The 27439-nt window shown below is 36.8% G+C and overlaps 1 protein-coding gene across 1 annotated transcript in view; it reads right to left on the minus strand.

Annotated features, from left to right (window-relative positions):
* The window catches only part of DNAH8 (dynein axonemal heavy chain 8), a 307121-nt gene that overhangs the window by 56676 nt on the left and 223006 nt on the right, over nucleotides 1-27439 (minus strand). Inside the window, exons 74-81 of the mRNA XM_006926591.3 lie at nucleotides 25974-26129; nucleotides 24361-24543; nucleotides 21087-21192; nucleotides 19123-19375; nucleotides 18818-19008; nucleotides 13016-13137; nucleotides 9949-10067; nucleotides 8128-8330 (exon numbers count right to left, since the gene is read on the minus strand). Of these exons, the coding sequence (XP_006926653.1) occupies nucleotides 8128-8330; nucleotides 9949-10067; nucleotides 13016-13137; nucleotides 18818-19008; nucleotides 19123-19375; nucleotides 21087-21192; nucleotides 24361-24543; nucleotides 25974-26129 (1333 nt within the window). The remainder of the gene's footprint in view (nucleotides 1-8127; nucleotides 8331-9948; nucleotides 10068-13015; nucleotides 13138-18817; nucleotides 19009-19122; nucleotides 19376-21086; nucleotides 21193-24360; nucleotides 24544-25973; nucleotides 26130-27439) is intronic.

Consider the following 27439-nt stretch of genomic DNA (forward strand, 5'->3'; position numbering starts at 1 on the left):
TATATACCATATTGTGTTTATCGATTCATCAGTTGATGGACATTTGAATTGTTTCCACTTTTTGCCTAGTATGAATAACGCCACTATGAACATTCATGTGTAAGTTTTGGTGTGGGCATGTTTTCAGTTCTCTTGAATATATACTTAGGAGTATATCTTTGGAGAAATGTCTATTCAAACCATTTGCTCGTTCTTAAATTGGATTATTTGACTTCTTGTTGAATTACAAGGTTTCTGTATATATTTTGCATATCAGATCCCTATCAGATGTAAGATTTGCAAATATTTTCTCTCATTTTGTAGGGTGTCTTTTTCACTTCCTTGATGGTGTCCTTTGAAGCACAAAAGTTTTGAATTTTGATGAAGTCCAATTTATCTATTTCATCTTTTATTGCTTATGTTTTTGGCTTCATATCTAGAAAACTACTGCCTAATCCAAGGTCACAAAGATTTATACCTACATTTTCTTCTCAGAGTTTTATAGTTGTAGCTCTTACATTTATGTCTCTGATAAATTTTGAGTTAATATTTGTATATGGTGTAATATAAAGGTCGGACTTCATTCTTTTCAAAATATCAGTTTTTTCAGCACCATTTGTTGAAAAAAAAAATTGTCCTTTCCCCCATTGAACAGTCTGGCACCCTTGTTGAAAAATTGAATGACCATATATATAAGTAAGAGGTTATTTCTGGACCCTCAGTTCTATTCCACTGATAAATATATCTACTTTATGCCAGTATTGTACTGTCCTGATTATTGTAGCTTTGTAGTAATTTTTGAAATTGGGAAGTGTGAGTCCTACAGCTATGATCTTCCTTTTCAAGATTGTTTTGGCTATTTTGGGTCCCATTTATTTCCATATGAATTTTAAGATGAGCCTGTCAATTTCTACAAAAAAAAGCAGCTAGGATTTTGATAGGGGTTGATTTAAATCTGTATATCAATTTGGAGAGTACTACCATCTTACCAACATTAAATCTTCTGATCCGTGAACATGGAATGTTTTTTCATCTTTTTAGGTCTTCTTTAATTTTTTTCAACTATGTTTTCAATGTACAAGTCTTTCACTTCTTTGTTAAATTTATTCCTAGGTATTTTTTAATGAAATTGTAAATGGAATTGCATTTATAATTTTGATTTTGGATCCTTTTTGCTAGTGTGTAGAAAAAGAATGATTTTTCAAATATTAATCTTGTATCTTGCAACCTCAGTGAATTCACTTGTTAGTTCTAATAGTTTTTTGGTGGACATTTTAGAATTTTCTCCATACAAAGTCGTGTCATCTGTTAACAGAGATGGTTTTACTTCCTCTTTTCCAGCGTGCATGCCTTTTATTTCTTCTTCTAGTCTGATTGCCCTGACACCTCCAATTCAATGCTGAATAGAAATGGTGAAGGCAGACACCCTTGTCTTGCCCCTGATCTTTGAGAGTAGCACCCTTAAGTATGATGTTAGCTGTGGGTTTTTTGTAGGTTCCTTTTATCAGACTGAAGAAGCTCCTTTTTAACTCTAATTTGTTAAGAGTTTTCATTATGAAATAGTGTTTGATTTTTTTCAATTTTTTTTTTCTTGTAATTACTGAAGTAATTCATGTGGTTTTAGTCCTTGATTCTATTAACATGGCATACTACATTGATTAACTTTTATATGTTTAACCAACCTTTCATTCTGGGGATAAACCCACTTGGTCGTGCATGATACATAAATCTTTTTTTGTATGGTGCTACATTTGGTTTGATAGTATTTTGTTCAGGATTTTTGCTTCTATATTCACAATTTTCATTTTCTCTTCTTTTGATGGCTTTGTCTGGATTCAATATCAGGGTAATACTGGTCTCATAGAATAAGTTTGGAAGTGTTCTCTCTTTTATTTTTTGGAAAAGTTTGAGAAGAATCGGTGTTATTCTGTAAACATTTAGTAGAAATCACCAGTGAAGCCATCTGGTCTGGGTATTTCCTTTGTAAGTTTTTCATTACTGAATCAATCTCTTTACTTCCTATTGGTCTATTCAGATTTTCTATTCTTGAGTCACTTTCAGTAGCTGTCTCTTCCTAACAATTTGTCCATTTCATGTAGGTTAACTAATCTGTTAGTATCTTTGTTCACAGTATTTATTTATGTTCTTTTTTAATTTCATCAGCTCAATAGTGAAGTCCCTTTTTTCATTCCTGATGTTAGTAACTTTAGCCTTCATCCTGGCCAGTTAAGCTAAAAGTTTGTCAATTTTGTTGATCTTTTCAAAGAAGATATTTCTGGTTTGTTGATTCTGTTGTTTTTCTAGTCTCTATTTCCTTTTCTTTTCATTCAAATATTTATTATTTCCTTCATTTTTCTTGCTTTGGATTTAGTTTGTCTTTTTTTTCCTGGTTTGTTAAGGTGAAAGGTTAAGTTATTGATTTGTAATCTTTCTTAATTTTTAACACAGGTCAATAAATATTTAATAAATTTTCTGAATGGTCTGGAAAAACTAGATCGATTGACATTGAAAAAGTGAGAAAACTTCACATTTGAGGAGGGAAAGGGTCCCAAAGGCCGGAGTCCAGTAAGGTAAGAGGCAGGACAGGCTGAATTTCTAGAGAGGGTGGAGGAAGCTGCTAGGACATCATGAGGGGCACTCTCAAGAGAGAGTAATTACGTTGTATTACTTGCATCACCTGCAACGTAATTACTATTTGCTGGTTTGGGGTTTGGTTTTATTTTATTTTTTATTCTTTGGCTCTTTGTATTTGAGAGACTTTAGTAAGATTTCAACTGTTTTTCCATTTCTTTCCAAAATTAGACTTGTGTCTCTTTCATTTTTCCTTTTTTTTTTTTTTTTAAACTTTTTATTTCTAATTAAGCAATAAATGTTCATAGTGAGAGCCTTGGAAAATACAGGATCCTATAAAAAAGAAAATGAAAATCACCAGTATCTCTCCCTAGAGATCTTCACTCTAATCTTTTTAATATGCAAAATCCATAATCCCTTACCCTCATTTCAAAATTCAGAACACTCCAAAAACTAAGTTTTACCACAAAATCATTTTAGTGGCAAAAGCTGACCTCAATGGACATGAGGCTATTTATAGTCTTTATTTTTCTGTATGAATACTGATACTTTTATCCGTGATGTATTATATAATTTATAAAATACTACCTTTCTAAAAGCTAAAAAATTCAAATTTCCATATCTGGCCCCAAGAGTTTTGAGTAAGAGATTGCACACTTATCTATATTAAAATTTATATATATATGTATTGTATGTATGTGTGTATTATATATATACATACACTCACATGTGTTATTTTACACTGCTTCTTAACAGTATATTGTAAGCATTTTACTGCCATTAAATGTTATTGGAAAGCAGTCTTTAATGTTGGTACAGTGTTTCATTATGCTGATCATTCAACCGTGACCCTTTCGTATATTTAAGACATTTTCCAATTTTTCGATATTATAAATAGCGCTAAATTAAACATATTTACATCTAAACCTTGATGTGTTTCTCTCAATATTATCTTAGGAAAAATTCATACATGTAGAATACTTGGGACAAAGCATACAGAGTATTTTTTTAAAGAGGATTCGTGATATATATAAAAAAGGACTGAAATGGAATGCTGTAATTCCTAACCCACATTCTTATCCTCATTTGTACTTTAATTTTACATTTGGTGCTTTTGATATACAGAAGTTTTAAAACTTTATCCAAACTATCTTGTCTCTCTGGTTTTGGACTTCGGTATTATGATCGAGAAAATCTCAGCTACCCCAGTAGTATATAACTATTCAATATATTCTTTTTATTCTTTTATGGATTACTTTAAACCATTTAAAACCTTAATCAATGTAGAATTTACTTTGGAGTTTAATGTAAGGTAAAATCCTTACTTTTTTCGAAAGTTAACCTGCTATCCCAACACTGTTTATTGACTAATTTATTTTTCCTCCACTGATTTGAAATGTGACTCTTATCAGAGACTGAGCTATTACATGTACTAGAGTCTAATTTGGGGCCTTTTATTTTGCTTCATTGATCTGTTTATCCACTGAGCCAGTTCCACATTGATTAAATTATTACCATTTGATAAAGTTTTAAAAATCTGGTGGTGTTCATTCTCCGTTATTCTTTTTCCTTTTCAAACTTTCTTGGCTATTCCTGTCCATTTATTGCTCTAGATGATCTAAGATTCCTCTACTACCCAATTAGAAAAAAAGAGACTGTTGGAATTTCAATTAGACTTGCATTCAATTTATAGAGTAATTTAGAAGACTATTGACGCCTTTACAATATTGAATCTTTATACTAGAAATGTAATTTAACTCCCCATGATTCTATCCTACTTTTATGTCTCGAAGAAAGTTTTATAGTTTTCTTCTAATGGGTATTTTAAAAATTATTTCATAGTTTTATTTTTATTGCTGTAGTGAATGAGATTTTTACACTTTATTTTACAAGACTGCTCCATTGATTTCTTAATATATTTATTTTGTGACCAGCCACCTTACTGAACTATCCTGTTAAGTCTAATCGTTTTTCAGTTGATTCATTTGTGTGTTTTAGTTAGACAATTACACAGTCTGAGAATAATGATGATATTTGTCCCTCCTTTCCAGTAGTTATATCTTTTATTTATGGTTCTTACAACACATTAGCTGTATCTTCCACATCAATACTAAATAATAGTGGTGGTAGCAGACATCTTTATCTTCTTCCTGACTTTAATGGGCATGTCTCTAGTCATTCATCAATAAGTATGATGTTGATGTTTGAAGTTCATATTCATTATCATATTAACAAAATGACCTTCTATTCTTACTTTAAAAAGCCAAATACAAATATTGGATTTTTATAAAATGCTTTTCTAGCACCTATCAAGGTAATACTATGATTAGCTTAAAGGAAAGTCGCTTATAGTTATGATAAGATTTTTTCATTATCATATCTTTCTATTTTACTCATGCATTCCTACCTGGTCAAGGCACATTATTATTAATTTTTGCATGTTATTTTTAAACTGTTAAGCTAAATTCTTCTTGATTGCATTTTAGTTAAGATCCTTATATTTGTAGAAGTAGGATCAATATGTGTTTTTTTTTCTTTTATGCAGTTACTATCTTGGTCTATTTTTGATATCAAAATAATATTATCTTCTTCTTCTATGTTCTGGAATGGAATGCAGCATCTCTAAGTTTTAAAGGAATTATCAAAAATAATCATCCAATCGTCCGATAGCCTTTGCTGACACAATAATTTTAAACTTCTAATTTTCCTCAGGTTTTTCTACCTTTTCTGAGAAAATTTTGTACATTTGTATTTTTTCTACAAAATTCTCAATTTAAATGAGATATTTAAGTTTATTACCATAATTATGTACTATTCTCATTATTTTAATTTTTAACCATGTATATTGTTACACTAATTTTATCCTTCCCACTTTTGTATCTTTGTGAGTTTGTATTCTATTTGTTCTCTTTTGTTCGTGTTTGGATTCTGTTTTCAAACCCACCCTTCCTCCGGGACCCCTTTCTCCCTCACCCAGGCTCCAAGTATGGTTCTCATGCTAAATCCATCTGTTTTCTCTCCCTTTCCCAGGAACCCAGTGTTTTGGTGCAGAATTTATCTGCTCCAAATCTCTCACTGCAGAGCTTGACAGGCACCAGACAGTATCCATAATGAGTTTTCCTTTTCCTCTTTTCCTACAAAAACTTATTTGATATGGTCCCATCTCTCAAGTTGCTGTCAGATAACTGCTTAACTCATCCAATAAAGGCAGTGAGAGGGAATGAAAGATAAAGACACTGATTGGGAAGCCCAGAGCTAAGTCCTGAATCAGATCTGTCACCAACTGGGCCTCTGGCCTTGTCTCCAGGCTTTGGATTCCCCACCTGTATAATAAGGTAGGCACATTTCAAGATTTTCAGAGTCCTATTTACCTTGAGCATTCTGTGATTATCTGTTATCCATTTATCCAAATGAAATATTTCTAGTTGAGACTAGATTAATATTATTCTGTCTACATAAAGTTTCATTTTCATAGATATTTTGGGGATTTTCAACCCAAAGCAATGAACAGAATATGACTCCCTAGCATTCCTAAATATGATTTAACAAAGAGTTCTTTATAATTCATTGGGTCCTTTGGTGTCAAAATCAGATCACTTTGTTTCAGTCTCTTAACAAAGTAATCAATAGAAACTTGAACAATTGTTGGAAAAACAAAGTACTAGCAAAAAATGGAAATCATCAAATGGCCAAGCAAAGCAGTATGATAATATGTGATAACAGGAAAAGTGATAGCACAATTCTGGCCTTATGTATTCATTTAATGTTATAGTTATAATTTCCCCCCAAAGGAGACGTTGAATTTCTTAATTCTATTCTTAAACCTCTGTCCTAGACCACAGTATTATTAACATTTGAAATGTTAACTCTAGTGGAACATGCCTCTCTTCTAGGAACAGTATCCCCTTCTAAGAAATGACTCCTATTCTAGCTCCATATATGTGGTTCCTCCTGTGAACCCATCTCCACAGCAACAGTTCACTGACTGGCCCAGAAAGAAGCACATGACCAAAGCAAAACCAATTAATTTCTTCTCTAGATATTTGGACTTGACACCAAGATAGTAAAGGAAGATTCCCCAGGAGTGAGGAACTTACTGAACATGCAAGCCCAAGAGCCACCAGAGACCATGAGTTCTCTCACATAGACATTAGTTTGTGGCAACAAAGAAAAAATGGAATCTATACGCAGAGAGAAGTGGGATATAGAAGCAGTTGGACAAAGACCCATAGAGGAATAGATCCAAGAAAGATTTGCAAACAACGAGGCTGCAAGAGAGGCACCACGCTTAGACCAATGCAGATGACTAGCAAGTTGTGTAAATACAAGAGCAAAATAGCCTACTTTAAAGGTGGTTAATGAGACTTAGCCATGAGCAACTGCCAAAAGAGCCATTCGAACATGGATCCTTATAGAACACAGAATGGTGTGGTGACAGTGAACAGAACAAACTGAAAATGAGAAAAGTGAGAATGAACATAGACCATGCTACCATAAGCTAATGGTTTTCAGTAACTTCTTAGCACAGGGGGACATATGACAAATACTTGGAGGTGACCGAATTGATTTTATATCATGTTCGTATTACTATATAATAAATTCGATGTAAGTTTTCTTTCATGGGGTAGGTTCAGTGATTCTTGATCAATCACCTTTATAATCTTTATGAAGATGTGACTGAATTAACCCAACAAGGTATAGTATAGAGATCTGAACCTGGAAGATCCCAAATGGCAGTTCCAACAACATTCAGATTTTCAGAGGACGAAGAACAGATAAACAGCCCTCCTATAAACAGCCATCTTATATGAAGATGGCTCAATCCTATCACGTTGGGCTCTGCAGGTCCTTGTTCTTTACAACTGCTCTCACAACTTAGGTGTTTTAACTCCTTGCCCTGGCTCCTCCCCCTGGAATAAGTTTCCTTCTATTTCCCACTATCCCACCTGGTAACATTTTATCTACTTTTTTAGATCCTACTCAAAATATCATAAATGTGATGCTCTCTCTTATACCCTATGCAGCCTGTATAGTTCTGGATCTTGTAATCAGGCATGTCTACATAACTCCGTTAGAGGAGTCATCACACAGTATTCGATTACATGTTCCCAAGCTATGTTGTAGTCACCTCTGTACTCACAGAACCTATCATACTGCCTATATTATATGGTTATTGAATGAAAGCATGAATGACTGAATCCCCAACTACTATGCATTACAATCATGGTTATAGTTTAACTGGTGACAAAATACACTTTTAATAATAATTTTTTATATAACCATGCCAACAAAATTTGCTCTTGTATGTTCATCCCTGTTAGCCTACTATCCATGTAATAATCATCTGCTTACAACTTAAAACCATATATGGTAGATGAGTATGTTCTTCTCTGCACAAAGACATCTATCACACCCTCACTCTATGAGATATGAAAAGAGAGGAAAGAGGAAGGAGTTTAATATTTTTTTAACTCAGTTTTATGGATATATTTCTAGAATCGGTTATGAAATTATGAAAGGCAAATTTTGAGGCAGAAAGTAGAGGTTTTGTTAAATTTCATAGATTGCTGATCATACCCAGCTTCAGTTTCTTGGCCAATGCATCAATTTGAATTGTGGGATCAGATCCCATGGACAGGAAACATATCAGAGGTGTTCGTGTGTCACTTTCTTCCCAAGTTTTCTCCAGATTTAAGATAACTGGTTCTGTGTACTTTTCCTCCAAAGAATCTGCAATATACTTTCTTGCTTGAAAAACAGTACGGTCTGGGCACCAAGACCTGGAAATGAATACAAGTTAGAGGAAAAAATTTAGTCTGTTCATTTTTATTCTATCTAATTCTAAGCATGCAAAGAACATATCTAATTAGCAAAGGACAAGAGAGATAATTCTCCCTTATGCAGATTTATGTAAGAGGGATGCCAAAGTTTTCTATCCCTGGATGAGTGCAAATTTAATCATGCAGTTTTGGGCTAAGCATTGGCAAGAAGTAGGGCAGAGCCAGTAACAACATTGTCTGTTGCTAGTCTGGAAGGGAACTTAGAAGTCAGCTGATCCAAGTGTCTAATTTACAGAAGCAGCAGCAACTACTCTAAAGCTTTAATGGTTATTTTTAAAAAACGCATCAGTGATTATCCCTATTAACTGAGGCAATCAGCTTCAGGGAAGCAATTCCTCATTCAAACTGATACACAGGAGTACATTTATTCTTAGACAAATATTTGTCAAGTGCCTACTACATGTCAGGCCCCGCTCTAGGCACCGGGGACTCAGCAGGGACACAAGGGGAGATGTCCTCTGCCAGCTCCGTACACGGTGGGGGCCAGCGTGCTGCACAGTCTGGAGCCCTGCAGTTTTCAGGAGGAGAATTAACATATCAAAGGTATCAGAAGTAGGTTGATCAGCAAGCATTTATTTAACACCATCTGTGTAGCCTGCACTGTAGTGGGTTCTAAACAGTGACACATTAAATAATGTCATTTCATATTTGATATTTTAGATCAAATTCTACAGATTACACTATTCATTTGACAGAGATTTAATTTTAAAATAATGGATAAAAGACAGACACATCTATTCCAATAAAAACAAGCAGCTCTTTCATACTCTGTAGATCATGAGGTCACCATCGCTGACTGCTGTGATCACTCTCAAAGAGTGACAACATCCAGGAAACAACATTTTGTAAGAAATGCAAACTCAGGTATATAATGTTAATAAAAACAAAAATTACTCTAAATTAATCCAACATCTTTTTGTTATTCTTTTGGTGGTCTCATCTCCCCTCCCCACAACTCCAGCCTCCTGCCTTGCCCACCAATCACTCACACACACACACACAGACACATCTTCTAATATAGAAGCCTTCTTTAAGCTACTGGATATTGAGAAAATGTGAAAAGTGAGAAGGAAAAGAAAAGATTTAAAAAAGACTGTTCTTTCTTAACATCAATTTCAATGTTTTCTTCCATTGTAATAGTCAAAACAGCATTTATACATATCGATAGTGTAATAGTTATGTTTTTTTCTCTCAGATGAAATTGAATTTCAGCTTATAAACTAATTGCTTTGTACCTTTGGGATATCTATTTTTTAAAGAAGTAAATTCAACACTAATGAATAAAGTGAATAATAAAAGCATATTTTTCATTTTTCATTTTTTTTTGTTAAAAGCACTATCATTAATACACTGTCAAAACATACAATTCCCTGCCACCATCACAACTTTATTTACTTGTCAAGGAACTAAAGAACTGCCATCCAAAACCGCAATTTGGAAGCACATACATTTCTTATAATAACTACTGGGACACGGAGAAGTAAACTCACTGAGGTAAGAGCTATAATTTGACATTATGATGAGTGACACTTCTAGCTCTGATAATACCTATTCTCACCTGATAAGTAAAAGTTTGCGGCAGGTATCCAGAGAATCGTTATATCCATCAGGGATAATTTCTTCCTCTGGAGCATCTTTATCAAACCAGCTTTTCCATCCCTTCTCATTACGAGATATCTAAAATAAACAAGACAATTTGCAAGCCATAGGAATATAAGCAATTGGAATGGAGAGGATTCTGAATAACCTTAGAGATTCATTCTTTATAGGCACACATAATTTTTCAAACAACCATACAGTTTACATTTTTCTTCAGAAACAATGACTCAGATAACATGAATATTACTATTCCTAGTCCTCTTTTAGTTTTACCATTGCATTTCTACATCATTCACTAAAATTAGGACCATGTATTAATTACACTAAACAATTGGGCAGGAAAAAAACACAGCCCAGGGTTTCTCATCCTCAGCACTATCGGCATTTGGGTCAGATTATCTTTTGTTGATGGGGGCTGTCCTATTCATTGTAGGATGTTTTTGCAGCATCTCTGGCTTCTACCCACTAGATGCCAGTAACACTCCTCTCCCAAGTTTGTGACAATCAAAAAATGTCTTCAGACATTATCAAGTGCTCTTGGGGGCGGGGGGGGGGGCAGGGAGGGGGCACAAAGTTGCCCTCGGCTGAGACTGTTCTGATTACCAAACCTCTAAATGTTGACCTCTACTTACAATACTAATAAATGACAAAGTTAAAACTTTTTTTCCTAGTGATCTCACGCCTGGAGACCTTGAACCTAAGAATGAATAATTTCTCTCCAAGAGCTGGTCTCAAACGTGTTCTTTTAGAAGCATGGAGAGAACTGAAGGTTTTCAGAAGCATTAAAAGTTTTGCCCGAGAACTGTCAAAACCAATTTCAAAAACTACAGATTGGTGAGCCTGAATCTGCTCCTCGGTAACAATCAGGCTGGATTATTTAGACAGTGTTTTCAAGCATGTTTTAAAAGCGGTGGTAGGCATAAGTAGCAAATAGCAAATGCTTATATAGTAGATACTATGTACCAGACCCAAAGATTGTACTTTTACTTCTGCCATCTCCACTTTCTACTGAGGCATAGAGAGGTTAAACAACTGCCCAAAGTCCACATCATGCAAACAATTCACCGTATAGGATACAGACAGGGTGCAAATTAATAACAAAACAATTGCTCTATAATTTACTTGCTCCAATATTGTCCCTGGAACACTACAAGATGGAATAGAATTTCTGAAATGTTTCAGAACTTCCATCTTTCTCCTGAAACTTGAAGCAGCTCTCTCTAGCTGGCTGCTCCCAGAGAATCCTCTTGCCATACTTCTTGGAGGGTCTGGGAGCTGCTGCAGCCCTACCCTACTGAACTGGTGCCTGCACAGTTACCCGCGGCGCCCCCTGCAGGCCTCCTCTGCCACTAGCGGCTAGAGAGAAAGGTGTACAAGGATAAAGGTGTTTATTCCCAGACTAGGCCTTCTATTTGCTGAATTTGACTCTACCACAATAGAGCTTCCTGAGTGAGCTGCATCTGTGATGGGCAATGAGATAACTTCCAGCCCCTCGTCACCCACCTCCATTTCCCACTCCGTTTCCTGGCCTTCCCTGTTAGCAAAACCACTTCCAGGTGTTAAAACAGTTTGCCCTGAGATGCCAAAGCAGTGCAGCTGCTATTTAAGGCTATTTTTGTTTCAATCTCTGACACTCACTCAGCTGGGAGACTCATCTCCTTCTACTTCCTCCTCCCCACAGCCAGGCCAAACCAATGGCCACCTGACTTCTGCAACTTTCCTGAGAATGACTCCTTCCCTCACATCTGGCCCATGCAATGGTGTGAAAGGAGTTGGAGAGAAATAACTCATGCTGTCAGGGAAAGACCATGTATTTAACCTTTCTGAACTTTGGTTTCTCATCTATAAAGTGGAGTCAATCATATTTTCCTTGCACAGTGACTGTTGTTGCAAAGTACTTATCCCATAGTAAGCAGTAGTAGCTACCAGATCCTACACCACGGGTATTTAAATTCTAATTGACAGAGGCAAACAATAACGCATGTCCCTATATAGATATAACATGTCTGCAGGGGCCATGGGTTTTGAGTGACTTCCAGTGGTGCCTGAAGGTCTCCCTTACCCAGTCTCCCAGCAAGCTAAGACTTTTTTTTTTTTTTTCAGAGTATTTGTTTGGGCTTGGGGGCCTCACCTGTGGCTGTACTACAAAACAAAGCTTACTGTCTACCACAGGTGGAATCCAGGGACTTTATCCAATTGACTCTGACTCAACCACTGCTAAATAGGTAAAGACTCTACATAGTGTTCCAGAAACACCACTAAACGGACACACCTAGTTTATGCTGGGGTGGGGGGCGGTTGAGGGGAGGGAATCACATGAGGACAGCATGAGGCCTCTGCCAACTTGTAGTCTACTTACTACCTCTTTTGTCCATCACCAGCAACCTCAAAAAAGATGATTATCAGCTTTGACAATGGAATGGCAGGCCCTCCATCAGTGACAGGCAGACATAACCAATAGACCCCAGTAATAAACAACTATCTTTATTCTGAGTCGCATAATTGTTTTCCAGTGAAAGCTAAACAACAACTAATCCACAATCACAAATTTACATTTTCAAATAAGAAAAACAACAGGTAAATCAGGACCCGTTTTACCATTTTCACTATTATACTTTGCCATTTTATATTCTTACTGGTGAAATGATTAATTTTTTTTAAAAGGACCTCAACCTCTTAATTTGCCTCAAATTCAAATTTGCACAAATTATTTAACAATAGGCAGAAGTAAAAATGTAAAAACATCAACAGTCTACAACAAAAGGGTCCACCCACCGCTTCTGATCCTAACAGCAATTTAGGCAGGCTTGTAAATGACCCATGCCTACCACACACAGACAGCAGCCTGCACCTATGGAAAGGTTCCTTTCAATACCTGTCTTTCCAAAATCTCCCCAGAAAGCCACATAGCCTGAAAGCTGTGTTGACTTCTTTGGGTCAAAGACTTGTCACCAGGAGGCCCCTCTGAAAATGGCCCAGGTGTGTTTGGGTTTACAGATCTGTACTTTTATCCAGCCCTTTCCTACCTGGTTCATAATTTCTGCAAATTGTGGAAGTTTACTCAGCTCCACGAGGTTCAGCCAGGTCATATCGAGAATCCAGCGAAATGGCTTGGGAGGGCAGGCTTTCAGATCCAGAGCCGCTCCCCCTGGGGAAATGCATCGGTGGGAATCAGGTCAGCTTGTGCCGGCGGTTTAAAAATTATTTTCCAAATAATAAAAATGTGATAACCATATCACAGAAAAAAAAAATGGGAAAATTGGAAAATAATCCCACTACAGAAAATGTGGTTATCGTTTTTTGGGTACATTTCCTTCAAGTCTTAGTGTTTTATTTACTGATTTATGGCAATTCCTTGTCATTTTTCCCTGCAAAGAACTGTTCTCAGGTGGTTGTGGTTGTCTGACTTTTTTTTGTTTTTTAACAATCTGAAATGTACAATTTTGATATCAATAAATAGGTCAATCTTTTCATGTGTGATTTTAAAGATCACTTCTTAGTCATCACTCTTCCGGAAGTCTGATATTCAATACTATTTGTTACCAGGTCAAAAAGATGGGTAGATTGATAGATTGATATAATACAGCTGTAGGTTTTTAAGGGGGTGACTAATGTTCAAATAATTTCTTCATTCACTTATTCAACAAATATTTATTGAGCATCCTCTATGGATCCGGCATATTTCAGGCACTGGGGGTAAAGCAGAGAAAAACCAAAGTTCCTACTCTCACAGAGCCTAGTGGAGAATGTGAGTTATAGTGTTGGATCATATTTTGAAGCAAATCACTAGTCAAATGAGCACACACATCCAATGTGACGATCTGTCACCAAGATATATGACTATATTCACAATTTCAAAATCCCTCTATTGCAAGTCTTTAGTAATGTTTTATCATAATAATTCTAGCTCTGTTGTTAATTCAGATGCACGTAAAACAGTGATTCTGAAACTTTTAAATCCTATAATCTGACTGAAGAACTCATCAAATCCTTTTACTCCATCTATCAGCCCTTGGGTAAAAAAGGGAGTGGAGGGAACTACAGGGCTCTACACCCTCCTCTAGCGTCTTCCTGAGAAGGTAAATGAGCAGAAATACTCTTTTCATGTAAATCCCTTTGCTATACCAGTTGTGCCAGCGATTCTGAGTGCCACACCTTTAAAACGTGGTAAACCTTCCTCTCACCAACCTGCCCCATGCAGCCTGGTGAAAGAGAAAGGCTTATTCTGCACCATTTCTGCTAATGCTGAGTTTACTGTAGAAGTAACCACTAGAGTCACCTGCAGACTTAAGAAATTCTGCTTCTCTAACACAGAGACAAAGTCATCCCTTTTCTTCTTGGTTGTTTAAAAAAAAAAAAAAAAGTTTTCATGTGACCATAAGCCTCAGAGACATCAGAAGAGGACATTTAAGCTATGCTGGTGTTTCCAAACATGCTGTGCACCTAAACTAACCCGGAGCAGTCCCAGTCCATCCTGGTCCCCCCTGTCCTGGCTCTGACACCTGCTAGCTGCATAAACTTGGACAAAAACTCAATTTCTCTGTTTCCTCTTCTGTCACATGGATGCAATAATAGAATCTACCAGGTTGGTTACTGTGAAGATTAAATATATTATTGTATGTAGAAAGCATAAGACAGTTGTGGTCCATGGTAAATGCCATATAATCATTAGCTGTGATTTTGACATTAACTCTCTCTGTTTTGGAAAGCAAGACTGCACCTCCTAAGCTGTCGTCTTTTGTCCATGGTTCACGATGAAAGAAAGATGATCCCTTTCTAAAATAACCAAGCAGGGGAAACAGGTATATCAATTATTCTGTAATGCAGGATTGTCCCTGGTATCTCTCTCATTTTTCAAAGTGTTCTGACATTCTCAATTGAAGAAAAAAGTCAAAGGCACCTTCCAAGTATCTCAGAACACAAGGAGGAGTTGATACAAAGCGACAGTCACTCCTGGGAAATCAAACATTTCTCCTATGATAAGTCTTTCTTCTTTTTCCCATAAGCACTGAGTTCAAAACGATTTCTAAAAAGAAAAATCAACGATCTAAGGACCATATTTGTTAACTTTGTAAAAATCATTAAAAACGAAGTCATATCATCTTTTTAAAAAATAATTTGGCCAAAATGTAAGCCAGTTTGAAACTAATACAAACTGTACAATAAACCAGGTTGGGGTTGTTTAAAAAAAAAGACAAAAAAATCTCATTTACTGCTGAGCTGACTGTATTTCTGTCAATCAACCTATCATACAATCCCAAATTAGTCTTCCTAAAGCACTGCTCTGTTCATGCTATTCCCCTGCTCATAAAGCATTCAGTGGCTCCCTATTACCAACTAAATTAGATCCAAACTCCTCTCACCAGCTCTCCTGGCCTTGTACAATCTGGTTTTCTAAGACTCTCCAGTTTTATGAAATGGGGTCACAAGTGTGCTCTTACCACAACTCAGATGTGCAGCCTTTTTAATTTTTCTGTGCCAAATCCAATTCTCTTCACAGTTTTTTCCCCCACTGTGTTGCCGTGTTTCTCAGTCTCCTCCTTTGTCTCAAAGAATCTAGTCTTTTTCAGGTAATAGCTCTGATTTGGCTGGGTTTGCTGGGTAGGAAGAGATGAGGTAGGGTGGGATTGTGTCTTGGCGAGGAGGATGCCTCAGATCTGCATGCTGCTCTCTCTAGTCTCCACTTGTCTCAGTCACAGGCTGGGATCCCTGTACTGTATCCTCTGAGCAAATCCTGTCTGGCCTACTGGGACATGGGGCTGTTATCCAGAGACTGGTCCTTTGTCTCCAGTTACAAAGTTCCCCTGCAGCTTCTTGGTGTGGACCCCAGGCCTCTGCTACATACCAGCCCTCTCAACATTTCCAAGTCTTCACTCCTGCTTGCCAAACCTCAGGCTTATCCATCTAGCCAGGCCCTCCACCAATGCTGCAATGCAGCTTCCATGTTGGCTCTGGGCAGAATGCAGGGGCATCTTCTATCTGGATGCTTCTTGAGCACCCTCCTCCACCACCTGAGATTCTGCTTTAGGAGACGGGGAAGAGACAAGGGATTTTTGCATCTGACCTCCTCCCCCTCTGACTCCTTTGTCTTTACCACGACCAAGGGGCCATGTTTCCCACGTCTTTCTATGTCATATCTGCTTTCCATGGGTCGTACTGGCAGATGGGATCCAGGAAGCAAAATCAGCTCACCGATAAGGAAAGATCCAAAAGTATAGTTTCCAGACCACTTATATTCATTCCACTGATAGGAGGTTTTCCTAAGCTGTGAGGCCCGCTTTGCTCCCACTGCTGCCTAGATTCCCACATGCTTCACTGTCCCTCCTCTCCACTGCCCAGTGCCCCAAACACTGAGGACGTGGCCCCAAGTCCAAGCGAGAGCTCGAAGGTGACTGAAGTGAGCAAAGTAGCTTTCTAGATTTGGTAAATTTATGTTCATTGTATTTAGAGGTCACAGAGACCACAAGCTCATATGTCTGGACCCTCCTCTGTAGAGCCTGCTCCATCCCTCCCAGGTGGTACTTATCATTTCCCCCTGGGCCCATACAGCCTCTTGTACACAGGGGCATGGAGTGAGAACACACTGCTAGTCAGTGGCAGAGTCTGGTTTGTTTCCCTGATTCCAAGTCCCACTCACACTTTACTGTACCACGCTGTCTTACTCCTACACACACTTGAAGACACCAGCTTCTCCAGATGTATTTGACCTGAGAAGCAAATATGAACCAGATGACATATTCCAATTGCCTTTGAACTACAAGAAATAAAAAGTCAAAGAAGAAATTTCAGCACTTATACAAAATTGTTTATAAAGTTTTCAAAAGCGGTAATCTAACCTGGATCTGAGAAAGAAATTAACTAAAGTAAGAAGAATGATAGAGTAATAAGAAATTACAGGTTACTGCCTGCTTATTAAAAATTGAGTGATAAGGATAAAAGCGTATCATGTCCTATCACCTTGTAGTACGAACTTGGAAATATTTGACATTTTTTCCTATATGATCTCTTTTGTTCCCATGGCTATGGTTGTTATTTCTGTGCCCTATTTTTGCAGCTGTCTGGCTCCTTTTAAATTGTCTGGCTTATCCTTTCTAACTATCTATCTGCTGGATATCTCAAATTCAACATGTCTGTGTCGTCACCAGAACTGTTCAAAACATTCAGTTTCTCCTTCTTCCAAGCATTATGGGGGGATTGTATTTCTCTGCTCTCTTTGAAGTTAGATGTGACCACATGCCTTGCTTTGGCTAATGAAATATAAGCCTAAGTGACCTGTGTCATTTATGGGGTAACTTTTAAGAGCCAGCACACAATTTGCCATATCCCATCCCTCTGCCACAGTAATTATGGAAGCAATTTGGATTTCTGGGTAACCATGATAAGCATGTTGGAGAGGAGGTGAATGAGAAGTATATCTTTGTTGTGTTAAGCCATTAAAATTTTGGGATTGTTTTTATGGCCACAAAACCTAACCTATCTTGACTAGGTTCCCAGATCACATTCATTATTCCTTTCCTCTAACACTCCTCAAACTAGCTCCTCTTGCAACCAACCAGACTGAAAATCTTTGCACAGTCCAGAAACTGGAGACTCATTCCGGACCTCTCTTCGCTCTTACATCCAGTCCTATTGTCTTTCTATACTTTAGGCGCGAAGGCGTTATCCATGGTTGGGAAGATTGTAATACACACCCTTGATCCTCTTTTCTCTGATCCTACATATGTCTGCCAGAGTAATCTTCCTAAAGGACAGTAAAAGCTTCCGAAAGGACCACATCACCACCTCATACAACTCCTTGTCTCCTTGTGTCTTTTCTTTTTTACAACTCCTGTTTCTTACCAGATGGAGAAAATCCTTCCTCTAGGAATCAAGGCTCACATTTACATACTCTCCTCATTGCTTTTCTCATGCTGTTCTGTCTCAGCAAGGAATATTTCCTCCATTTCTACCTATTTTTCAGGGTCCATTTCAAATGCCACTTTCTTCTTTGGGGGGAAAAGGCAGGCAGAAAATGATTTATTAAACTATGTACAAAGAGCAAAAAACATTTTTAAAAAATATTGGAACATTTTCCCCATGTGTCAAATAACCTGAAGAATTAATGGCTTAACCTGCAAATGTATATTTTCCAAGATTTCATTGATTCCATCAACCACACATAATCTCTCCCTCCTTTTACATGTAATGCTTTGTTTTTAGCTCTCATAACATTTAGGTTATTCTGCCTTGTTTTGCTGTGGTTTTTAAAATTATCTTTATCCCTATTATGAGACTGTTATTTCTTTTAAAGCAATGTCTGCTTTATTCTGTATCCCAAACACTAGCATGGTGGGTTTACATAGTATGTGCTCAATAAATACTTGTTTAACTGAATTGAATGAAAATACTTTTGTCTTCTTAATTATATTTTTAACATGGAGATAAGCAATGAATAGAACTGACTTCAAATATGAAATACAAGTGTGCCTGTTTTAAAGTCTTAAGTCATTATACTCCCTTGCTTAAGGAATTGCTCTCTTGCAATAGAAAGCTCATTACCAGCATCGCTTTTCCTCCCTTTGGGATCAGGGTCCCGATCATGGGCAACAATGATCAAACTTCATCTCATTCTATAACTAAAAATCATAGAGTCAATACAGACCTGACATAGTTATCTTGAGTAACCAGAGCAAAATGACTGGTAATCAGAAAAAAAGAGGTATAAAGAACTTCACTTTCATGAGAACATAATTACTCTACTATATTATAAAAATGGGTCTACAGTACCTCAAAGAGCATATCAAAAGCAATATCCTTTACGTATCACAACCATATTCCGAACCATTCACCTTTAATGAGAGCCTGAAACTCTCTGTGCTTCACCGTTCCTCTCTGAAGATCGATCTTTAAGGTCATGAGGAGTACAAAGAGGAATTTGTGGTTTTCATACAGGCCTCTGACGGAGTAGGTAAAAACTTCATATGTCAAGTACTCAATAATATTCGTAATTCTCTTTTGAGGTAGTGGAGACTTCTCAGATCTGCGATACATTTTAAAAATGAAAGATTTTCAGGTAAAAAGCCTTTTCTAAGAGAGTAGAAAAACAAACAAAATTTTTAAGTTACTGCTTGGGGGGCAGGTAGCATGGCCCCACCTGGCCATGGACTGGTCGAATAACTTCAAGAACTGGGCCAGTGAGGTCTGGTACATGATGTTGACCATGCTCATCTCTGTGATGAGGAAGTAGAGGATGCTTCCGCGCGTGGCCGCAGGCCGGAACTCCTCCTGAGCTGTGTTGATCTTGATCTCTGTTTCTGCAGCCACATGCAGCTTTTCACTTACTTCAGCTGCTGTCAGCTTGGTGGTTCGAAGGACACCGATGAGAGATTCATCATCTACCAAGGAACCTAAAAACCAAACAGAAAGACTGTACGTAGAACACAAGATGGGGAAGCTGAGAAGCGAAGTGCTTCGCTTCTGAAATCATCCCATTAATTTTCAACTTCACTTCTTCAAAGCCCGCAGGGTAGAAGGGCTGAATCTTAAGACACCAAAAGGCTTCTTTCTAGTCCAACTACTATCTGATGCCTGAATTCTTCTAAACATCCCCACTAAATGGTTACCCCGACTCTGCCTGGAAATCTGCAAAAAGGTTTTCTCAAGGCAGCCCACACGACTGGTCTTCAAATGTCTGAAGACAAAATCATGTCTCCGTCCACTCTCAGTGGTTTCAGCTGTTCCTTCTATGACATAGCTTTCACCTCCACTAGCATCCTGATGGTTCCCCTCAGAGTGTCATGAGCTTGTCCATCCGGCTTGTCTCAACAATGTGAGCTGATCCAAATGTCACACACCAGCTTGCAGCTACGTGGTACACTCTCTACTCCTGCTTTGGCAGAACAGTCTTTGCCACTGAGAACCCCGGTGCCTCTATGTCTCTAACAAGAGTAAACTGGGTGTGGTGGAAGTGTCCCACCAGGAAGAAAAATCCTAATTTAATTTTCAGTTTTACCCTTCATTATTGTTTTTAATGGAGATAACACATTTATGACAATAACTTCAATTTTAAGATATGGAAAGACACTTTGAACATGCTGAGCACATAACAGTGTTCTGGCCTACCCTAGAATTCTGGGTGGCAGGTGAATGCTAAGGGAAGGTGCTAAGTCACTCTGATGGGTCTATTATGGAAGTCCAAATTGTGATTAACCTCACAGGAAAGACACTTTGATCCAACACACTCTTGATTGGATCAAGGAGAAGCCCTCAGTATTCTTTGCTAATATTTAGAACGCCTAGAGGTATCCGAATGGTGCGGAAAGTCTCTGGACTAAGAGACAGATAACTCCACCAGCACAAGCAGTGCAATTGAGGTCACCTTAAAAGTAGTGCTAGAGACTCTTGTGAGAGTAATGTGTAATGTACTTTGAAGAGGTTAAGATTTTTTTATCCAAGGTTTAAAGTGCTGTTGGAAAGTATTCGGTATTAGACTCCTAATAAATGGTGGAATTTAGGTTGCTGTAATTTGTCAACTACAGAACAATAAAGTGTCTTTTATTTTATTTATTCTGGATAAAATATTTTTACACATTCAGAGAGAGTACATCCCCAAATCAGGATCTGGTATGATAGGTGCCTAGAGGAGCACCTATCCCTGACTCCTAAGTAGGAGGGCAAGTCAAATCAAGAGGAAGCTGGACCTTGGGTGCTCAAGTGCCTCTGAAACAGATTCCACATGTCATAACCCACTGTGGAGTATTGCATTTCAATGCCAAATGAAAGAGTCAATCTAAAAAAAAAAAAATAGATTGAGCACATTAGTTTCCTTTGGGCAAGCAAATTAGCCTATTATGAGTTACTTGCCTCTACTGTGAGTCCTTATTTCCTCAGGAGAGAGCGATTATATCAAGAAAACTCAAATGCCAGACTGTTTGCTAATTCAAAAATCAGATTCTCTGCTGTCCCTCTTTAACGTCTAGATGGAAATTGTCTAGCTCGTTTTTTGCATTGATAACTCAACTACTTCCTAACATCTGTAATCACGAGGGCATTGGAAAGAGAGAATAAGAAATCCTTATTCAGAATACATTATTTGATTACTTTTTAATAACACAATACCTTTTGTAGCACTTAATTTGTAGAGGAGGTTATCTTCGAGTTCTTTCATCTTCCGCTTATTAAAAGTCACATCCTCCAAAAGTTTAACCCTCTCAGACTCTAACTCCTGTGATTAAGAAACAAAAAAATAACATCAGAACTTTAATTACCAGTTATTATGCCGAATCAAATTTACTAATGTTTATTATCAGTTTTTAAAAGTTTAAACCAAAATACCTTTTGCATGACAGGAGAAACTACTATCAGTTGAATCTACCTTTGTATATTTTCGTTTCTCTGGACAGTTTTTTAAAATTATGCCTACTAGCATTAAGTTTCCATAGCACTTACACTGAAATGCATGAGATAACCCTGCTAAAATACTTTTGCCCAATTACTCCCAGCTCTGTTGCCAGTTCTCAGTTTATTTTGAACAGAGTGAACCATTCTCTAGGCCCCGTTCCCACACTGCCTCTGTGAGAAATGCTAATTTTATTTGCAGTCAGAAGTCATAGAAACAAAGAGGCATTAATCAATATCAAGAAACCAAGAGGCTACCCAAGCCAAATGTGAGCTCCTGGCTTGGGACCTGCCTACAGGTACTCCAGGTATCTGGTTCGGCATAGCCAGTTCCCAATACAAATCCATTTTCCATTGTTTTGCAGCTCCTTCTACCAGTGGGGCTAAATTGGATGTGTGAAAGGTATTTTTTTCTACATAAATGATGTATTTTTAAAATTATATTTTGAAAATTTTCAAACTTTCCGAAAGATCTGATACGATGAACTCTTATATACCCATCACCTAGATTCACCATTTTGCTTTATCACTGTGTATGTAATACTTATTATTATTATTATTATTATTGCTGAACCATTTGCAGATGTCATGATACTTTTTCCCTAAAAGCTAGCAAATCTCCTAAGAACCAAGACATTCTCTTATACAACCATAGTACAATTTTCGAACTCAGAAAATTTAACATGGATATAATACTCTTTCTGAATATAGAGTAAATTGAAATGGTCTCAATAGCATTCTTTACAACAATTTTTTCTGATCTTATACAAAATACACATTGTACTTAGAATTATGTTAACAGGTGTTTTTAAACTATTTAGTTGAGAAAGTTTCTTGATAAACTGCTTCAGAAATTCTACCACTTTCAGAAAGTCTTCCTAAACCAATTTGTCAACCAAAAGCCACGGCACAGCATTTATCTGTATATCTACCATGATTTGAATCACAATTTGTGTGTAGTTTATGTCTCTCCAATTAGATTCTGTGCATCTAGAGGACAAGAACTCCTATTTATGCTTGTATTCTTGAGGCTTTGCAGAGGAAGCACTCGACCCAATAAATATTTGTTAAATTTAAGTGCACTGAACTTAGTTCCAACAACTTCATTTTACATTTGGGGAAACTGAGGACCCAGAACTATTAACTCCAAATAACATCCCAACATAATATGCACAGCTAGTTACTTGCAGAGACAGGCCTCATCTCCTTGTTCTCCAACTTCATGACAAGCGTGTACTGCCATTGTATTATCAGGTTTGCAGTATTTTATGGGATGGTGATGAAGATCACGGCTGTGTTTGCAGGGAGAATAGCTAATGAATCGTTTTCATTAAAATAGTCACCCCTGGGTGGCATTATAGGAATACGTGGACGAAATGAGATCACGTTATCTTACTTTTCAATACGATATGGAGAAACAAGTATCATGATACAGTGGACACTTGTGAGTTTTACAGCATGACCTGTATCATGTTTATTTAGAATGCTTGGCAGGGTAAAAAGTGTGGTCTTACAGGTTAAGACCCTATTCTCTCCAGTCTTCATTTGTTCATTTGTAAAATGGGGGTGTAAAAGCAAGATTATTAGGAGGGTTAAACATGATGGTCAGGATGTCTTCCTGCAGATTAAGTGCGCATTATGTTTTTTCTAGCAAGGTTGGTGTGAGCATATTAGTACATCTCTTGAAGAAGAAGCTAAGGCCTAGAAGAATGAGTGTGGGGTGCTCTGGGGAAATGGAGTATAGTCTACCTTAGACAGTGGAGTGGCCCGCCTTACAGAAGTTAGTGCAGCCTGCGTGGGGCATCTGGACCAGTGAGAAATCATGCCAGAACAGACCAACAGCACCAGACAGACCATGAAGAAAGGACTAATTTTCAACAGTTGGCACCATGTGGCCCTAAGAGGTGATGGAAGCAATGAATTGAGGGGCCCATGTTCTCTCTGCCTGGCTGTGGAAGTGGAACGTTTTCCCTTTCTGGATTGTTTGTTGTTAATGAAGATCAAACAGCTAATGAGAGTGGAAGCTGGGACTGTGCCCCTTTCACAACACCAGACTGGCCACCTTTCCGGGGCCTGCCCCAAGTTAACCATCTCTATTAACCAGGTAGGACTTTACTTTTTGTTTTACTGAGCCTCTCTACTTCTTCGGTCTATGATTTCTCTCTCCCTTTTCGAATGACTTTCCTCTGTGTTTGTGGCCATCTATTTATATCTCACATCTCTTCCTTTCCTTGTCCAGTCTTTTCCAGCCATTCTTTTTCCCGCCCTCCCATTTTATGCTTCTCCGATCTTATTACTTCTAATCTTACCTTTTTCTTGAAACCTTACTACTAAAATTAATTATATTTAAGCAAATATAAACTTTCTCAGATTTTATGCAAATTATTTTATATGTGCAAATACATATAGTTATATTTTATGCAAGTATATTTTATGTGTAATATTTAATATTTTCTGAGCTTTACCCTAAACATTAGTTTAATCTTATAAAATAATTTCCCTGCTTTGGTACAAATTTTATTTAATTAAAAATATGGCTTCCTATATCATTAGATTATTAGATTGTAGTAGTGCAAACTACTACAGTGATAATAATATTTATTCAGAGCAATTTCTCTTTCTACAATATTATTATTTTATTCATTTTTTCAGGTGTACCCCAAACTATCCAAGCATTCATAGGACTATAAAGATTAAAGTCAATATACCCGAAGGTTTAAAGACAGAAGTAGGAAGAAGAAAGAGTGGTGCGTGTGTGTGTGTGTGTGAGTGTGTGTGTGTGTGTCCGCGTGTGTGCATGTTTGAAGTTGGAGGAGAGGTGAGTTAGTTACGTGATTTCTTGATAGGACTTGAGACTGTAAAACAAGTATTTATGTTAACAAAGGTAAACATGATTTGCTTAATTTTTTCTTTTCTATATACTTAACAATACATTTTAAACATTTATTATAGTTTATTATAAGTCTAAACTTCTTTACCTTGAGAGATTTATTACCTGTTTCTCTGTTAGAATTACTCTCCTTAGTAACTGGTTCTCGAGTCCTTTCATCGTAACAGTAAAATCAATGACTGACGTTTTAGCATTGATCTCAGGGGTAAAGGCAGGGTTTGGTAACTTTGTAGTAATATAAAGTTTAAACGTGTCCATGATATCACATTCCTTATCACCAATTTTCACCTACACCAATTCAAATATAAAGTTTAAAAAAGCTTAAAGGACAGGACAAGAAATATAGGTTCAATTCAGGAAAGAATTTACCAAAGGTCAATGCTGTGAAACTTGAATGAATCCCAAAGGAAAGTTGTAAAATTTTAATCACTGATCTTAAATAATAAAGCCTATTCCATTCCTTTAGAATAATTAAGATTCGTGGTCCTGCTTGAAGATATTTTTAGCTATGACATCAAGCAAATTAAATGAAAATTTTATTTCATTCAAAACACATGTTGAATAAAGGAAAATTCAGTCAAAGATTTGACTGTTTTTTTCCACTTGAGAAAATTGTTTCTCATTATGAAAATTTATCATTTTTATATGAAGTATTATTTCTCTTTGCATTTTATAGTCATCTCTGAAGTATATTTGACAACAGAAAGGGTTAATGAAATTTTCAAACAAAAAAATGTATTTTTTCAGAAAGATAACATGTATTTTAAACACTACGGTCTGCAGTATATTGCAAAATAGGTTTTGTCATCTAAAAATCAGGTGGAAATTATAACATTTTTAAATGGCTTAAATTTTTAATTAATCTTAATCGTACAATGTGATTGAAAACCACATTGCTAAGAAACCATCACATTCTCAGGCACCATGCCTTCATGTTGCAGAGAAAAATCCAGGGTCTTTTAAAAGACCTTCAGGAATGGCAATTATATAACCTCCTTTGGCATATTAACTACAGCATATAAAAGAATTCACATTATGAAGAAGTTTTTTTCTAAGTAAATTTATCTTTGTTTAATGAGAAAATTTGCATTCTTTACTTATTCACTGATATTTATAAAATCAAGTTGTCCAAAGAAAAAAACCCAATAGGAAATACTGTCATTCATCTAAAAATAAAACCAAAGAAGCCTAAAGGTAGAGAATAACACCAATTAAAGAAAAACAAAACACAAAAAAAAATACTGAAAACAATTATAACCAGTGATTTCATAGCTTCCAGCAAAGTCCATGAGTTTAGATTGAAAGTTAATAAAGAGAGAAATGAACAAATCAATGTCCATAGACTTTATTAAAATGCCATTTTCTCTAGTGAGAAAATACAGGTTTTATTGTATAGATGTATATATGGTTTACGAAACCAATTTTCTCAGAATTGCTAAAATATATAGATTTTGTATATAACACTAACGTCTCATTATTATGACCAGACAGTGTCTTTCTTTCCCCTAGGCCAGCCAAATGGCCACTCTTACCAAGATACCGCCCTCCCCCTGGATTCTTTATATTTTTTTAAAGAAACACTGAATATGAGTTTGGAAATCGTCCCTTTTCCAGTGTACCAAATACTACCACCTGAAAGAAACTGTCTTTACTGCTATGCTCAAAAAGATAAGTAGATGTCACCATTGTTCTTTTCATTTTTCTTTTACAAAGCTCACCTTGAAAGCAGTGCCTGATTTAATGAAATTTTTTTCTAATACATTATCCAGGGCTGGATCCAGCTCTTCACGAATGTCCTCAATGAGAAGGGGTCGGCCCAAGGAAAGGCTGTCCTCCAAGTGTGTGCGGAAATATTTATGGTTCAGAGATGTCACCTAAAAATAAAGAGTTCATTACTATATAAATGTTACAAAGAATGTGCCTCTTCCTAAGTGGAAACCAAGAGGTGACTAAGAATTCTGAGGACTATATAGGAAGCCTTATTTATAAAAATAAAAATAACAAAAATTAATTTTCAAAACTTGGCGAGTCACGACTTCGTTAAAGTCATGACTGGATGTGTAACAGGCTTTCTCTGAACAAGAGGAGAATCAAGCTGTATTCCTTAGCAGGGCATTACAGATGCAAGAGCAGTAATCAAGGACTAATCTTTTTAAACTTATGTAGCTACAGTCACTCAGAGAAAACAAAGTAATTTGCATATGTGTGATATTCACTTATCATCTCAGGACTCCTTTGATAAATAAGTGATTAAAAAAAATAAGCATAAGAATGTCAGAAATGATATATTGTGTTAAACCAAGGGTCCACCTATGTATTCTATTTTTAACAGTGGCACAACAAAAGAATATGATACTCTCCATAAAATCAACCTAAAAAACTATACATTCACTTTTTATATTCTTGTAAAATATAAAGAATATTCTTATAAAATATAATTTAAAATTTTAATTATAATTCTGAATGCCTGGCAGACTCCATCTGTAGATCAATGTTTGTTATTAGTCAAAATAGACACCCTGGGCTGATCAAGCTTTGCATGAGCCAATTAGCTTTGAACTCTTCTGTGATCCTTCTCCCTGCTTAAGTGTGAGGACTTTCAAAGGTTCAGTCCTCTGAATTTAATGACTGCCTTCATGCTTCTATGAATGCTGATTTTAAGAGGCAAGGAAGATCCACTGAGACAGCAAGTGATTAGGAGAGTGGAATTAAAAAATATTATCTCTCACTTGCTATCAAAAAAAGATGTGGAATTGAAACATTAAATAAGTCCACCTTTGTCCTGTTTTGGTTATAAAGGAAATAATAAAAGCAAAAAAATCCTGCACATGAAAGAATTTTTTCCCCTAGATCAAGAGTCTCCAACCTCCGGGGCCAGAGACTGTTACTGGTCCATAGCCTGTTAGGAACAGCAAGAGGTGAGCAGCAGGTGAGCAAGCAAAGCTTCATCTGTATTTATAGTCACTCCTCAGCGCTAGCATCACCACCTCAGCTCCACCTCAGATCATCAGGCATTACATTCTCATAGAAACACCAGTCCCTGGTGCCAAAAAGGCTGGGGACCGCTGCTAGACGGATAGCTTTTTTTATACAAATGCTGTGATGTGAAAGGCCTTACTATGAGTTGAGAAGGTAAATGAATCTAAACAAAGAGCTTTAACTACTCATTAAACACGATGAAACA

This window comes from Pteropus alecto, unplaced genomic scaffold (assembly GCF_000325575.1).
Source record: "Pteropus alecto unplaced genomic scaffold, ASM32557v1 scaffold7, whole genome shotgun sequence".
Taxonomy (NCBI): Eukaryota; Metazoa; Chordata; class Mammalia; order Chiroptera; family Pteropodidae; genus Pteropus; species Pteropus alecto.